The sequence below is a fragment of the Haliotis rufescens genome, unplaced genomic scaffold, assembly GCF_023055435.1.
Source record: "Haliotis rufescens isolate VD_foot unplaced genomic scaffold, xgHalRufe1.0.p SCAF_6, whole genome shotgun sequence".
NCBI lineage: Eukaryota > Metazoa > Mollusca > Gastropoda > Lepetellida > Haliotidae > Haliotis > Haliotis rufescens.
This window is the reverse complement of record NW_025964334.1, coordinates 49,589,048-49,605,247: the sequence shown is the minus strand read 5'-3', so window position 1 is coordinate 49,605,247 and position 16,200 is coordinate 49,589,048. Positions and strand designations below refer to the sequence as shown.

The 16,200-nt window shown below is 38.4% G+C and overlaps 1 protein-coding gene across 1 annotated transcript in view; it reads left to right on the top strand.

Annotated features, from left to right (window-relative positions):
* Positions 1–9,915: 9,915 nt before the first annotated feature.
* LOC124112144 overlaps positions 9,916–16,200 on the top strand; it is a 94,334-nt gene continuing 88,049 nt past the window's right edge. Inside the window, exon 1 of the mRNA XM_046472122.2 lies at positions 9,916–10,440. Coding sequence (XP_046328078.1) covers positions 10,407–10,440 — 34 coding nt within the window. The 5' untranslated portion in view covers positions 9,916–10,406. The remainder of the gene's footprint in view (positions 10,441–16,200) is intronic.

The following is a 16,200-nucleotide window of genomic DNA, read 5'->3' as shown; positions in this document are numbered from 1 at the left end:
GGGCTGAAAAGGATAAAGAAATAAGTGGTAATAAAGAGATTATTACACTCGCATGGGTATCATACTGATTTTACGAAATTACCTCGAACACGCTAAATATATTGATGTGTGTCATACTGATTTTACGAAACGAGTGTCATCATTCTTGTATTTCCCGAGCGTGTTCTAGGTAGTTTCGTGTGTATGTGTATATATATATGCAAAATACTTGCTCAGATGTCATTGTGATCCTAAATCCTGAGAGCCTGCTTGTGCTTGTTATGAATGTATTAATAATATGTGATTCATTCATACAATTCTGTTTTCCGTTTTGCTTTTTACGCAAAAATCGATTTTACATTTAATTTCATCGCGAATGTTAAATTGTAATTAGGACGCTTAACATAAATACCTAAAACATTGGAAGAAGGAAAGACGGGGGATCTAGTCTGACATGTATAAGTGCGTATCAGAAATTGTGTCATCTATGTTTATCTTTCATCCCGATCATGTTTTACTGATGTAAATCCCGATCAAACAGTATGTTTTACTGATGTCAATCCCTATCAAACAGTATGTTTTAGTGATGTAAACATGCCCTGGTCAAGAACGAAACACTTAGTAAAAGTATTGTATTTGCCTGTATATTACATTAACACATTAACAAAACGAACTTGTACTATATATGTTGCGGTCATATCAGGCAGCCTCCACAAAACAACAGAACAAACGGTTGTAATCATGACTACATATATATATATATATATATATATATATATATATATATATATATATATATATATATATATATATATATATATATAAATGTGGGTGTGGGGGTGGGTGTGTGTGGGGGTGTGTGTGGGTGGGTGTGGGGGTGTGGGTGTGGGGGTGTGGGTGTGGGTGTTTGTGGGTGTGGGTGTGGGTGTGTGGGTGTGGGTGTGGGTGTGGGTGTGTTGCTAGCCAGAATTTAAGTTTAAATTTAGTTTGTTCATCCTATGTGACTTAATGTTCTGAGAATCGCAATGAAATATGGATAAAGTTTCTTTTGCTTTTAAGTATATATTGAAATCTCGTTCATCAGTACCCCCTTGAAGTTGGAGACCTCCTGTAGTGGCATCTGTATTGATGCAAGCCTCATTTGTAGTGTGCACCTATGGAAGCACATCAACACCATCCTGTTCAACTATATACGATTTTAAAGCAGTGTCCTGGTTGCTTTGTATAGTGTAATCTCGGATGCTGAAATAAAGAATTATTCTTCAAATTCAAATTTGTTTCCACAATTTCTGTATTTGTTTGTAACGCCGCACTCTGAAATGTTCCAGCTGGATCACCGCGGACTGCGAAAAATCCAGCCTCGGCCGGACATTCCAGTGATTGATATTATGAACAATAATCCACGCTGTCTAATGCGGATCGTAGCTCATGGTGTTAGTCAGTGATCTAGATTGTTGTATTTACAGACCCTATCATACACCTGAATTATTGTTGCCAATGGTGTAAAACATCATTCACTCGCTGTCAGACACTATCACGGCCCAGAATATTTGTCTTGTCTGAAAAACATCACTCCTTAAATTGTCGTATACAGAAAACGTTTCCATGTGCCACGCTCATAAACTGAAGCGGAAGAAAAATCGCAACACGATACACGGTATAGGGTTCTTAGGCAAGGGAGATCACTCGTGTCACCACAGCGGCCAGAACATCACCTGTGGTTACCAACTTGTCAATACCGGTTGACTATGAATGATGATACGACTTGCAATTTGGTGATAAGTGTATTATACTACTTCATGATCAGGTGCATGTATATCTGAGTACATCGAAATATTTTGTTATTAGCTTATTGTTAATTACTCCTCTGTATACTCAAGAGAAATTTCTCGTAAAGATTTTTTAAAATATTATGCCCAAAGTTATTTCTTAATTGCAAAGTGGGGAATTTCTTAGTTTCCAAGAATATTGCCAAGTTTTGATTATTTTGTTTGCTTGTAGTGTGATGTTTGTTGTTTAAATCGGTGATTGAAATTGAGCATTGATCCGCGCGATGTACAGATCGAACCCGAATCTTAGGCGTGACCAGACAATCCGCTTTAGTCGCTCTTACCTCCAGCAGTAGAGAGCAACAGTTATATATCCCAGCTTTATCACAGGCGTCACACGTTGAACCCACGTGAGAATTCGAACCCGAATCTTAGGCGTGAATCCTTAAAGCAACAGGCTACCAGCATACACCTCAATCCACGTAGCCGTCGCACACGCAGTGCAGATGACTGTGCGTGCGTGTGTGTGTGTGTGTGTGTGTGTTAAAATGCATTACTGCGGGGCTTTTTTTAGTATTTGCAATTCGAAACATTTCAAGAAGGGTGTTTGTAAATATTTTATGTCCGCTTCACTTACTTTGTCAGCCGGCGACACATTGGTCTGCGATGGTCAAACCAGTGCGTACGAGAGTACCGCTGTTAGCAATATTCGAGCAGTTACACATTCAGCGCTAACATTGAGTCGGTACAGAATCTGGGAAGTCCGCTTGGAACGGACCAAAAAGAGTCAGCAAAGACCTCGTGATGACGCCGTCGCCCTGAACGTGACCCGACTGCTGTTCCTATTTGTCTTTGTCACAGAGTTCGCGATTGTCTGTTTTTGTTAATGATGGACTTCTATTAAACTTATTTGTTACGTAGAGCAAGAATATGACATCTTAGTTACGACGAGGGAGAGTTGCTTGAGGTGTCTTTGTAAATTCTAGACATTATGGGGGAGGATGTCAAATTGGGGCTACACTTCATAATCTGCCAGGGGCGGTCGGGTAGCCTAGTGGTTTAAGCGTAAGTTCGTCACGCCGAAGACCCGGGTTCGATTCCCGACATGGGCACAATGTGTGAAGCCCATTTCTGGTGTCCCCCGCCGTGATATTGCTGGAATATTGCTAAAAGCGGCGTAAAACCATACTCACTCACTCACTCACTCATAATCTGCCAGCAATCCGTTAATCGTGACTACTGGGTCCCGCGAGGTAACTGTATGTGCATTAACCATGCATCAAGGTAAATTAGGGCCAAGGCATTTTTCTGTTGCTGAATATATGAACATGAATATATCAGTGCAGCCAGTCGGTAAAAATCAAAAATTGTCTGTAGCGAATGTATTTCTGACTCTTGTGATGTAGCAGTGAACTTCACTATGTTTGGATTTCGTCACATCATAAATAAATTAATCCCTGTTTGAACCATTGTACGATTCCGACTAGAGAATGCGCATGTGTGAATTACTATCAAATAGTGTGAGTGAGTTAGTTGGGTTTAACGCCGCTTTTAACAGTATTCCAGTTATATCACGGTGTGTCAGCTAAATGTAGGAGGAAAGCCCGAAGTGATGTAGGTCTCAGACGTTTACCACTTCGGTGAAACCCACGAGCACGGGTATGGTGCTGACAAACCTAGAAGTATAATCGGGGCGAACCGGGATTCGAACTCACAATCATATATTTCTGCCGTGCCAAAGGGACGCAACTCTGCACAGCGAATCGTGTCGCCTTTGACGACTGGGCCACCCGTGCCCCCTATCAAATAGTGATGACACCAGGTGTTCGCGTAAGGGGAGCGTTTCCTGCCAAGCCGGTGCAAGTAATGTAATTATTCTCTCATACAAGAAACACGGCATCCTAGACATGACCAGTAAGCCGTGTCACCAAGTGATTACTTGTGTGAGCGGGTTTAGGTTAATACCGCTTTGAAGAGTTCTTCAGCAGTATCACGACGTGTCAGATTGATGTGGGGGGGAAAGCCCGAAGTGGTGCAGGTCTCAGACGTTTACCACTTTAGTGAAACCCACGAGCACGGGTATAGTGCTGACAGACAAAATTAGGTTTAATCTTTGCGGTACTCAACACAGTTTTAATTGTATTTTAGTTGTCAGAAATGTGTCAGTTTATTATGTGAATGTACAACGTGACGTTCAGTTATTTGGTGAGTCACGTCCACTGTTATCATGGGATACAACAAAGGTCTTAATGGGGACGAATACAGGATTAGACCCGCGAAAATATGGGTTAGAATGGGTCTTCAGCAACCCATGCTTGCCGTAAAAGGTGACTGTGCTTCTCTTAAGAGGCGACTAACGGGATCGGGTGGTCAGGCTCGCTGACTTGATGCATGTCATCGTATCCCAGTGACGTGGATCGATGCTCATGATGTCAATCACTGGACTTTCTGGTCCAGACTCGATTATCTACAGATTCGACCACAGAATTTTAACAGGTAGGGGACGTAACTCTGTTATCGAGTGAATGAACTATTTCGGGCGTTAGTTCCCAAATCATGACAATAAACAGAGAATCTCACGCGAGAGTTGATAGAAATTACAATATAGGAGGCTTACCGAGGATATTTTTCCTTTTATCAACGAGTATTGATATATATGAGCTTGTAGATCTAGACACGGGGGTTCTTCCATCGTTTTCAGTTTGTGAACAGCTGTAAAACGGTATGAACCAGAGTCTTGTTTGCGACTAAAATTTAGTACAGCTAAACAGCTTCAGTAGCAGAAAGATTAATGATGTTATTTGGTTGTGACGTCATGGTAACGATGACGTATCAAAGTCTGCAAATTATTGTGATGAACCGTAGCGATATCTTCTAGGAGATACTCCTTGATCTTACCGAAGTGATATCTCCTGTGTGAGTCACGTTTGGATGATAAAAATCAAAACTTGGAGAAGCGGCGTTAAACTCCCTCTCTAGGGCACGTGTCCGGGTGGATATACGAACGTTTCACTGGTTTGATTGGGTTCATTTGTGTTTGTGTCCCAATAATTGGAGTTTCAGAAACAAATTGAACATACAAAATCATAACATGGGCTAGGTTTAACCACACAAAGATACAACTATTTGTCTTTATATATTTTGTGAATCGAAGCATTCAGTTCAAACAACAACTTGATAGATGAAGCTGTATACACAAGCGGACAGCGCTTAAAGGATAGAGCGTCTGCCCGGAGAGGGATAGAACTGTCACACACATACACACATGCGTGCACGTTGCTATACAAGTGCAATAATCTAAACGGGTGAGTGAGTGAGTTTTTACGCCGCTATTGGCAATATTCCAGAAATATCACTATCAACCCTACCCATGTGACCAACAAACGAAAGGGGGTTTGAACTTGGTTGAAGTAGCGATAAAGCTTGCCTTGCAAGAATAGCTCTCTAAATTCTTCTGTAGCTTAATTAATTGATCATGGTTTAAGTAAATGAGTGGATTTTGATTTTTAAAATGGTATTGATCTTTCACAAACTAAATCCATCGTAAGTCTAGTTTTCTATAGCTTCTCCTTTAAGCTAGCTATTTTTGTTTAACATTTCTGTGTATTGTATTTCAGTTTAATCGCCGAGTTTTAGCTTAATGTCGGAGGGTAAGGCTTGGGTGGGATTTTTTACCTTGATTAAAACCCATGCACACGGACATGGCAAAGCCAAACCCAGAATGCGAATACACGATCACTTAACGTCACACTCGCATGAATCTTGGATTCGAACCCCGACCAGTGACGCAACTATACGCAGCGAGCTCCGGCGCCTTAGCGGGCCATCTGCCCTTTAAGATTAAGGACGTCAATTAAATTTTAGTAGTATTGCAATCGCTTAAAATAGTTGGGGCCTCGTGCTCGTCACGTCGAAGACCCGGGTTCGACTGCCCACATTGGTACAATGTGTGGAGCTCATTTCATCTTCATGTAATACAGTTCATGTTCATGAAATACAGTTCATGTTCGAGAAATACAGTCCATGTTCATGTAATACAGTTCATGTTCAAGTAATACAGTTCATGATCATGTAATGTTCATCTTCATGTAATACAGTTCATGAAATACAGTTCATGTCCATGTAATACAGTTCATGTTCATGAAATACAGTTCATGTTCCAGAAATACAGTTCATGTTCATGTAATACAGTTCATGTTCACGTAATACAGTTCATGTTCATGTAATGTTCATCTTCATGTAATAAGATTCATGTAACACAGTTCATGTTCATGTAATGTTCATCTTCATGTAATACAGTTCATGTTCATGTAGTGTTCATACTTCATGCAATACAGTTCATGTTCATGTAATGTTCATCTTCATGCAATACAGTTCATGTTCATGTAATGTTCATCTTCATGCAATACAGTTCATGTTCATGTAATGTTCATCTTCGTGTAATACAGTTTATGTAATACAGTTCATGTTCATGTAATGTTAATCTTCATGTAATACAGTTCATGTTCATTTAAGACAGTTCATGTTCATTAAATACTGTTCATGTTCATGTAATACAGTTCATGTTAAAGAAGTACAGTTCATGTTCATTTAATACAGTTCATGTTCATTAAATACTGTTCATGTTCATGTAATACAGTTCATGTTCAAGAAGTACAGTTCATGTTCATTTAATACAGTTCGTGTTCATGTAATACAGTTCATGTTCATGTAGTAGTTCATGTTCATGTAATACAGTTCATGTTCATGAAATACAGTTCATGTCCATGTGATACAGTTCATGTTAATGAAATACAGTTCATGTTCATTTAATACAGTTCGTGTTCATATAATACAGTTCCAGTTCATGAAATACAGTTCATGTTCAAGTTCATTTAATAAATTCCATGTTCATGTAATTCAGTTCATGTTCATAAAATACAGTTCATGTTCATGTAATACAGTTCATGTTCATGTTATACAGTTCATGTTCATGTTATACAGTTCATGTTCATTAAATACAGTTCATGTCATGAAGTACAGTTCATGTCACTTAATACAATTCATGTTCATGAACTACAGTTCATGTTCATGTATTACAGTTCATATTCATGAAATACAGTTCACGTTCATGAAATACAGTTCATGTTCAAGAAATAGTTTATGTTCATTTAATACAGTTCGCGTTTATTTAATACAGTTCATGTTCATGCAATACAGTTCATGTTCATGAAATACAGTTCATGTTCATGTTCATTTATTACAATTCATGTTCATGTAATAGTTCATGTTCATGTAATACAGTTCATGTCCACGTGATACAGTTCATGTCCATGTGATACAGTTCATGTTCATGAAATACAGTTCATGTTCATTTAATTCAATTCATGTTCATGCAATACAGTTCATGTTCATTTAATACAGTTCATGTTTAGAAAAAAAGTTCATGTTCATGTAATACGGTTCATGTTCATGTATAGTTCATGTTCATGAAATACAGTTCATGTTCATGTTCATTTAATACAATTCATGTTCATGTAATACAGTTCATGTCCATGTTCATTTAATACAATTCATGTTCATTTAATACAGTTCATGTTCATGAAATACAGTTCATGTTCATGTTCATTTAATTCAATTCATGTTCATGCAATACAGTTCATGTTCATTTAATACAGTTCATGTTTAGAAAAAAGTTCATGTTCATGTAATACGGTTCATGTTCATGTATAGTTCATGTTCATGAAATACAGTTCATGTTCATGTTCATTTAATACAATTCATGTTCATGTAATACAGTTCATGTCCATGTTCATTTAATACAGTTCATGTTCATTTAATACAGTTCATGTTCATGAAATACAGTTCATGTTCATGTTCATTTAATACAATTCATGTTCATGTAATACAGTTCATGTATATTTAATACAGTTCATGTTCATGTATATTTAATACAATTCATGTTCATTTAATACAGTTCATGTTTAGATATACAGTTCATGTTCATGTAATACAGTCCATGTTCATGTAATACAGTTTATGTTCAGGTTATAGTTCATGTTCATTTAATACAGTTCATGTTCATGAAATACAGTTATGTTCATGAAATACAGTTCATGTTCATGTAATACAGTTCATGTAATACAGTTCATGTTCATGTAATGTTCATATAATACAGTTAATGAAATACAGTTCATGTCCATGTAATACGGTTCATATTCATATGATACAGTTCATGTTCATGTAATACAGATCATATTCATATAATACAATTCATGTTCATGTAATACAGTTCATGCTCATTTAATACAGTTCATGTTATGAAATACAGTTCATTTTCTTGAAATACAGTTCATGTTCATGTAATACAGTTCATGTTCAAGAAATACAGTTCATGTAATACAGTTCATGTTCAAGAAATACAGTTCATGTAATACAGTTCATGTTCATGAAATACAGTTCATGTCACTATATCCACAACCAATGGTTGCACTCTTAGTCATCCTACTTCCCTTAGTTTTAATTAAAGTTTACATGATACTCCCCGTGGAGTGTTCGGTGTTTCCTTCCAAGAAGCTGACCATTGGACAACTGATGTGGTCTCACTCTTCATACGGTTCTCAAAAGATCAATGGCCGAATTTGATCATGTTTCACCCCTTCAAGAAATGTCAATTCGTGTTAAGTATCCTTGTTCCACACTTATTAGTATTACCTAAATTGTAAAGAGGCATAGAGGCGTCACCACGACCTGACCCTACAGCTTTACAGACAATCCCCAACAGATATAGTAATACACTGCCAAAATACAATTCTTATTAACTTTGATGTCCAAGAAGAAGGATTGCCATCTCAAACTGTCTGACATGCAAGACTTTGTACTGAAAGCAATTATCTTCATGTTAATGATTACAACGAACCATTTTGGTAAACCACTGTAAGTTTCAAGCATCATTAACAAACTGCTCCTATTTCTTCGCGAAGGAGCGTTGTCAGTTACGTGTAGTCATTACGGCACCAGCACTGGACACATGTTAACATTGCCTTAACATGTAAAGCGCTGAGGTAGTAATTGCCTTTCAATACACTATAGGCGCTTGCTGTATAAACATTGTTTAAGAAATTACTAAGAATAGAAGCACCACGTGGCACCATGTCCTGACGTCCTAAGAGGTATCTTAAGCTTTACCTCTCCTCTAAATCAAAATTATTTATTGAAATGCACCAAAGAACGGTAATGCTGTATTTACCTACAAGATTTGAGGCAAGTGAAAGTACAGCAAGATGTCAAATATGATGTATAGCTTCATCAGGGAGTAATTCAAACGTCGACCCTTTGCTACAAAACAGTCGCAAATCAATGTTTAGCTGACACAAATTGTCTATCTTACTGATAGTCGTTTTAGATTGTGTGAATGTGAAAGCAACTTTATTAAACAAAGTCCAGCATGAAGTGAAATGTCAAAGATTAGGACATCTTGCCCATCGTTGTTCTGAGAACATGTACAATTATGGTCATCTGTAGATTTGCTTCAGTCAGTTTGTCAGCATCAAGACTATACTTCATAATTCAAAGAAACAGGGGTAATAATAGCTCCAATTTTGGGCCCGAATTGCCCAGGCGGATATAGAATTACGCCAAAAATGTATGGGAACTTTGTCTGGATGGCTAGAATTAGCCAAATGATTTCTTCATATTACTTGGCCGATGTCGATAGACTTGGCGGTAGGAATCGCTCTGGCACTTTGTACCGCCAAAAGTCATTTGATTTCTACATGTTATTGATTGGTACGTGGCTCTTTATTCGAGGCAAAACATGGATGACGGTGAACCTTCATTAGCCGGTGATTGAAGCTTGAGTGGTGAATACCTTCCCCCACCCGCTCAACCGTTGTCTTTCATACGTCTGCCACCACATTAGATCTGATGCAGTTTTAAGTAGCTTAGACTTTTTGAAAATTCGCAATTAAGAACAAAAAGGGAGAGAAGACCTAAGGGGGGTAACTCGTGAATTCCCCTCAAGAAACAAAGAAGCGGAGATCGTTAACCGGTAATTCGATGATGCCCTTTTGCGATAAGAGTGTCTTATTGTCGTAGGTGAACAAGGATAGGACGTAGATGCTTTACATACCGACGGTTTCATATCTAGTCTCTGTACATGTATTTGCTATGCTTGGTTAGTTCAGCGATGATAGCGCACTCCTAATGAACAGTACGAGCAGACGACACACCAATCAATACTTTCGACAGCTGCGGCGCGGGTCCCGCTCTACCCACGGTTTAATAAAGATTCCTCGCCCGGTCCAGAGGTTATTTCAACAGGGAAACCTGGTCGCCCAAGGGTGCCTAGCTCTCTGATTTGCCAAAAGAGAAAAGCCTTTTCAAAAGTCTAATCTCAGTTCCTTTGGATGGGTTATTGAATTGTTCCGTTGTGGCTACACAGAAGACCGCGGAGGTGGTTGTATGCTCAGAGAAGGATTTTATTGCATTGGCGGACAGTTCAGTAAACTTGTAGAGATACTTCAAAAGTTTGGAGCACGCTTTCACGGAGCGAGGCGACTATCACTCTCCCATTGGAAGTCTAAAAACAGTTGCACTGGCTCATGGATACTTGCGTTTTGAGCTGTCGCTACTTGAAGTGGAGTATGAACTAGGAGGAGACGTAAATGAGGCGAGAGAATGGATGTTTTGAACTTGGGACTTCTTATGACAGGTGGGTGGACGATGAAGAGCGTTGTGACTGTTAAAGAGCATTCCTCATTAACACGTCTCTCGAAAGTTTAATTGAGCGTAGACATTCCTCGTAAATAGTTTTTAATAAATTGTGCCAGGTTTTTTTTCGATTGCTTCATGAAAAATATATTTTGAATGATTAATTACTGTAACTGGTTTATCATTACGTGTGTCAATGACATTTATTTGCATTTCTGTACTGATATTTTCCGTTTCAAGTATTCTGTATGATGCAATCGGAGGGTGTCAGTTTTTAATCGTGAAGGTAAGATTAGACTGTTCAGTTTGGACATAACATGTATCATATTGGTTGAAACGAGAACGATTAGGATTTGATTATCAAACCTGGATAAGAAATGTATAGACATTAACCTTTAATGATTTTGAATTCGTATAGATGAGGATACGTATATCAGTCACTTCTATGACGATTCGAATTAGTGTCAAGTTATTTAGATCATATCAAATAACGCCATTTATTTTCCTACACATGGATTATTTATTACCTATAACTGAATAGACCTATATGTCTGTTGATAGTACGTTCGTACCTCAGTATGTTGACGTACATGTAGAAGAAAGGTTTCAAGTTCAACTTGCAACGGTATCGTAGTGAACACCTAGCTGTGATTCCGTGATTTCATTGAACATACTTATTATGAAAAGTACTGAACACAACGTGTATGATTACAAAATGCATTTCGTCAATATGTGTTGATCGTCAACCTTAAGCTAATTGGGCATTGTAAGCAGCGCTTATCTGACATCGATTTCGTCTACATTACCTCATTAAACATATACATGTCTAATTTGAAGACCAGAACTGATTACGGCAAGCCAAAAACTATCATGGGACTAGGACGGTTTCCGGCCCAGCTCTCGGGACTCATTAGCATCCATAGATCACCGTCAGTACCTGGCCAATTTACCAACGCCTGTCATCCTGATTTCTCTTTGAAGTAACGCCCTGTAATTCCCTTCTCCTTCTTCGATTCACTCCCACACTGATGTCGGTTCACTTAAAATCTTCTTTCTTGTAACAATCCTGTAAAGTTTTATAGTCATGCATTACATACTCCATATACTATTAATGGACGATACACGTTACGTACATTTTGTGTCATTGGAAATCCTGATGTCTTCATTTTGAGCAGTGGAAAGCAATGACGAATGAGATAAACTGAGAGGTGTCATCAAAGAAAGTATCAGGGTGTCCGAGCCAAGAGATATATGACAGAACATCTCTATATGGTTAAAACAAGTGGACGGAACGAGAATTTAAATGCCACAAGCGAACTGAATGTTTTGGTGAAGAGACAAAATACTTTCGGAGTGATTTTCGTGAAATGTGTGTATAGTATAGTAGCAAGGGTTTGTCGTTGATAGCTTCACGTGAAGGTAGAGTATAGAACGTTGGGACTATATGTAGAAGAACATAACTTCTATTCATCTGGTACATGTCACAATGTATGTGTGTATGTGTGTGTGTGTGTATGTGTGCGTGCGTGTGTGCGTGCGTGCGTGCGTGCGTGTGTGCATGCATGCGTGTGTGCGTGTGCGTGCGTGCGTGCGTGCGTGCGTGCGTGCGTGTGTGTGTGTGTGTGTGTGTGTGTGTGCTTCCATGGCAACGTGCACGTAACGTAGCCCTGCCTTGGCAATGTACGTGTAGTTCAGGCTTGGCAATGTACGTGTAGTTCAGCGTGGGTAATGTACGTGTAGTTCAGCCTTGGCAATGTGCGTGTAGTTCAGCCTTGGCAATGTACGTGTAGTTCAGCCTTGGCAATGTACTTGTTGTTCAGCCGTGGCAATGTACGTGTAGTTCAGGCTTGGCAATGTACGTGTAGTTCAGCGTGGGTAATGTACGTGTAGTTCAGCCATGGCAATGTGCGTGTAGTTCAGGTTTGGCCATGTACGTGTAGTTCAGCCTTGGCAATGAACGTGTAGTTCAGCCTTGGCAATGTACGTGTAGTTCAGGCTTGGCAATGAACGTGTAGTTCAGCCTTGGCAATGTACGTGTACTGCCTCAGCCACAGCGTTCCGATAATGCTTCTTAGTTTCTCAGATCCATAGTTGAAACGTCTAAGACCTGCAGCACTTATGGTTTTTCTCTTACTGTATGCTGACACGATGGAATATAAATCAAATACTGCTGATAGCGACAATGAACTCACTCACACAGTCTAACTCTATTATTGTTATGTTCAATGAACTTTAATATCACCATGATCAAGTAGGAAAAAAACGACACAAAATGTAACTGAAGATAATGCTGTACCATGCAATGGAAATATGTATTATTTTTATTATGACCTGCCTCGAACATCCTTATCTTTGCACATATTTCGTACCTTGTACCTTGTATATACTTCGTGTATCACATGTACCTTTCACCTACTTCGTGTATCACATATACCTTTTCACAAATTTCGTGTATCACATGTACCTTTCACATTTTCGTGTATCACATGTACCTTTCACATACCTCGTATATCACATATACCTTTCACCTACTTCGTGTATCACATGTACCTTTAACATACTTCGTGTATCACATGTACCTTTCACTTACTTCGTGTATCACATGTATCTTTCACATACTTCGTGTATCACATATACCTTTAACATACTTCGTGTATCACATGTATCTTACACATACTTCGTGTATCACATGTATCTTTCACATACTTCGTGTATCACATATACCTTTAACATACTTCGTGTATCACATGTATCTTTCACATACTTCGTGTATCACATGTATCTTACACATACTTCGTGTATCACATGTATCTTTCACATACTTCGTGTATCACATGTATCTTTCACATACTTCGTGTATCACATATACCTTTCACCTACTTCGTGTATCACATGTACCTTTCACCTACTTCGTGTATCACATGTATCTTTCACATACTTCGTGTTTCACATGTATCTTTCACATACTTCGTGTAACACATATACCTTTTACATACTTCGTGTATCACATATTCCTCGCACATACTTCGTGTGTATCACATGTACCTTGTATATATTTCGTGTATCACATGTGCCTTTCACATACATCGTGTATCACATATACCTTGAATTTATTTCGTGGATTGCATGTGCCTTTCACATACTTCGTGTATCACATATACCGTACACAAACATCGTATATCACATATACTTTGTATATACTTCGTGTATCACTTGTACCTTGCACATACTTTGTGTATTACATGTACCTTTTACATACTTCGTGTATTAAATGTATCCTTCACATACTTCGTGTATCACATGTACCTAACACATGCTTCGTGTATCACATATACCTTGTATATACTTTGTGTATCACAAATACCTTGTATATACTTCGTGTATCACATATACCTTGTATATACTATGTGTATCACATGTACCTTGTATATACTTCGTGTATCACATATACCTTAGACATACTTCGTGTATCACATATACCTCGCACATACTTCGTGTATCACATATACCTTACACATGCTTCGTGTATCACATATACCTCAGACATACTTCGTGTATCACATATACCTCGCACATACTGCGTGTATCACATACACCTTTCACCTACTTCGTGTATCATGAATACCTCGCACACACTTCGTGTATCACATACACCTTTCACCTCTCCGTGTATCACATATACCTTAAACATACTTTGTGTTTCACATGTACCTTTCACATATTTCGTGTATCACATGTACCTTTCACCTACTTCGTTTATCATAAATACCTCGCACACACTTCGTGTATCACATGTACCTTAAACATACTTCGTGTATCACATGTACCTTTCATCTACTTCGAATGTCATGAATACCTCGCACACACTTCGTGTATCACATGTACCTTAAACATACTTCGTGTATCACATGTACCTTAAACATACTTCGTGTATCACATGTACCTTAAACATACTTCGTGTATCACATGTACCTTAAAGATACTTCGTGTATCACATGTACCTTTCACAAACCTCGTGTATGACCTGTACCTTTCACATACTCGTGTATCACATGTACCTTTCACATACTTCGTGTAACACATGTATCTAACACATACTTCGTGTATCACATATATCTTGTACATACTTCGTGTATCACATGTACCTTTCATCTACTTCGTGTGTCATGAATACCTCGCACACACTTCGTGTATCACATGTACCTTAAACATACTTCGTGTATCACATGTACCTTAAACATACTTCGTGTATCACATGTACCTTAAACATACTTCGTGTATCACATGTACCTTAAAGATACTTCGTGTATCACATGTACCTTTCACAAACCTCGTGTATGACCTGTACCTTTCACATACTCGTGTATCACATGTACCTTTCACATACTTCGTGTAACACATGTATCTAACACATACTTCGTGTATCACATATATCTTGTACATACTTCGTGTATCATATATACCTTGTACATACTTCGTGTATCATATATACCTTGCACATACTTCGTGTGTCACATATACCTCGCACATACTTCGTGTATCACATATACCTTACACATGCTTCGTGTATCACATATACCTCAGACATACTTCGTGTATCACATATACCTCGCACATACTTCGTGTATCACATACACCTTTCACCTACTTCGTGTATCATGAATACCTCGCACACACTTCGTGTATCACATACACCTTTCACCTCTCCGTGTATCACATATACCTTAAACATACTTTGTGTTTCACATGTACCTTTCACATATTTCGTGTATCACATGTACCTTTCACCTACTTCGTTTATCATAAATACCTCGCACACACTTCGTGTATCACATGTACCTTAAACATACTTCGTGTATCACATGTACCTTTCATCTACTTCGTGTGTCATGAATACCTTGCACACACTTCGTGTATCACATGTACCTTAAACATACTTCTTGTATCACATGTACCTTAAACATACTTCGTGTATCACATGTACCTTAAACATACTTCGTGTATCACATGTACCTTAAACATACTTCGTGTATCACATGTACCTTTCACAAACCTCGTGTATGACCTGTACCTTTCACATACTCGTGTATCACATGTACCTTTCACATACTTCGTGTATCACATGTATCTAACACATACTTCGTGTATCACATATATCTTGTACATACTTCGTGTATCATATATACCTTGCACATACTTCGTGTGTCACATATACCTCGCACATACTTCGTGTATCACATATACCTTGTATATACTTCTTGTATCACATGTTCCTTTCACAAACATCGTGTATCACATATACCTTGTATTTACTTCGAGTATCATATATACCTTGCACATACGCCCCGTGTAGATCACTGTTGGTCGTTAGAGGAGACTTGACAGATCGGGTGTTCAGGGCCAGTGACCTGTACCTTTCACATACTCGTGTATCACATGTACCTTTCACATACTTCGTGTATCACATGTATCTAACACATACTTCGTGTATCACATATATCTTGTACATACTTCGTGTATCATATATACCTTGTACATACTTCGTGTATCATATATACCTTGCACATACTTCGTATGTCACATATACCTCGCACATACTTCGTGTATCACATATACCTTGTATATACTTCTTGTATCACATGTTCCTTTCACATACATCGTGTATCACATATACCTTGTATTTACTTCGAGTATCATATATACCTTGCACATACGCCCCGTGTAGATCACTGTTTGTCGTTAGAGGAGACTTGACAGATCG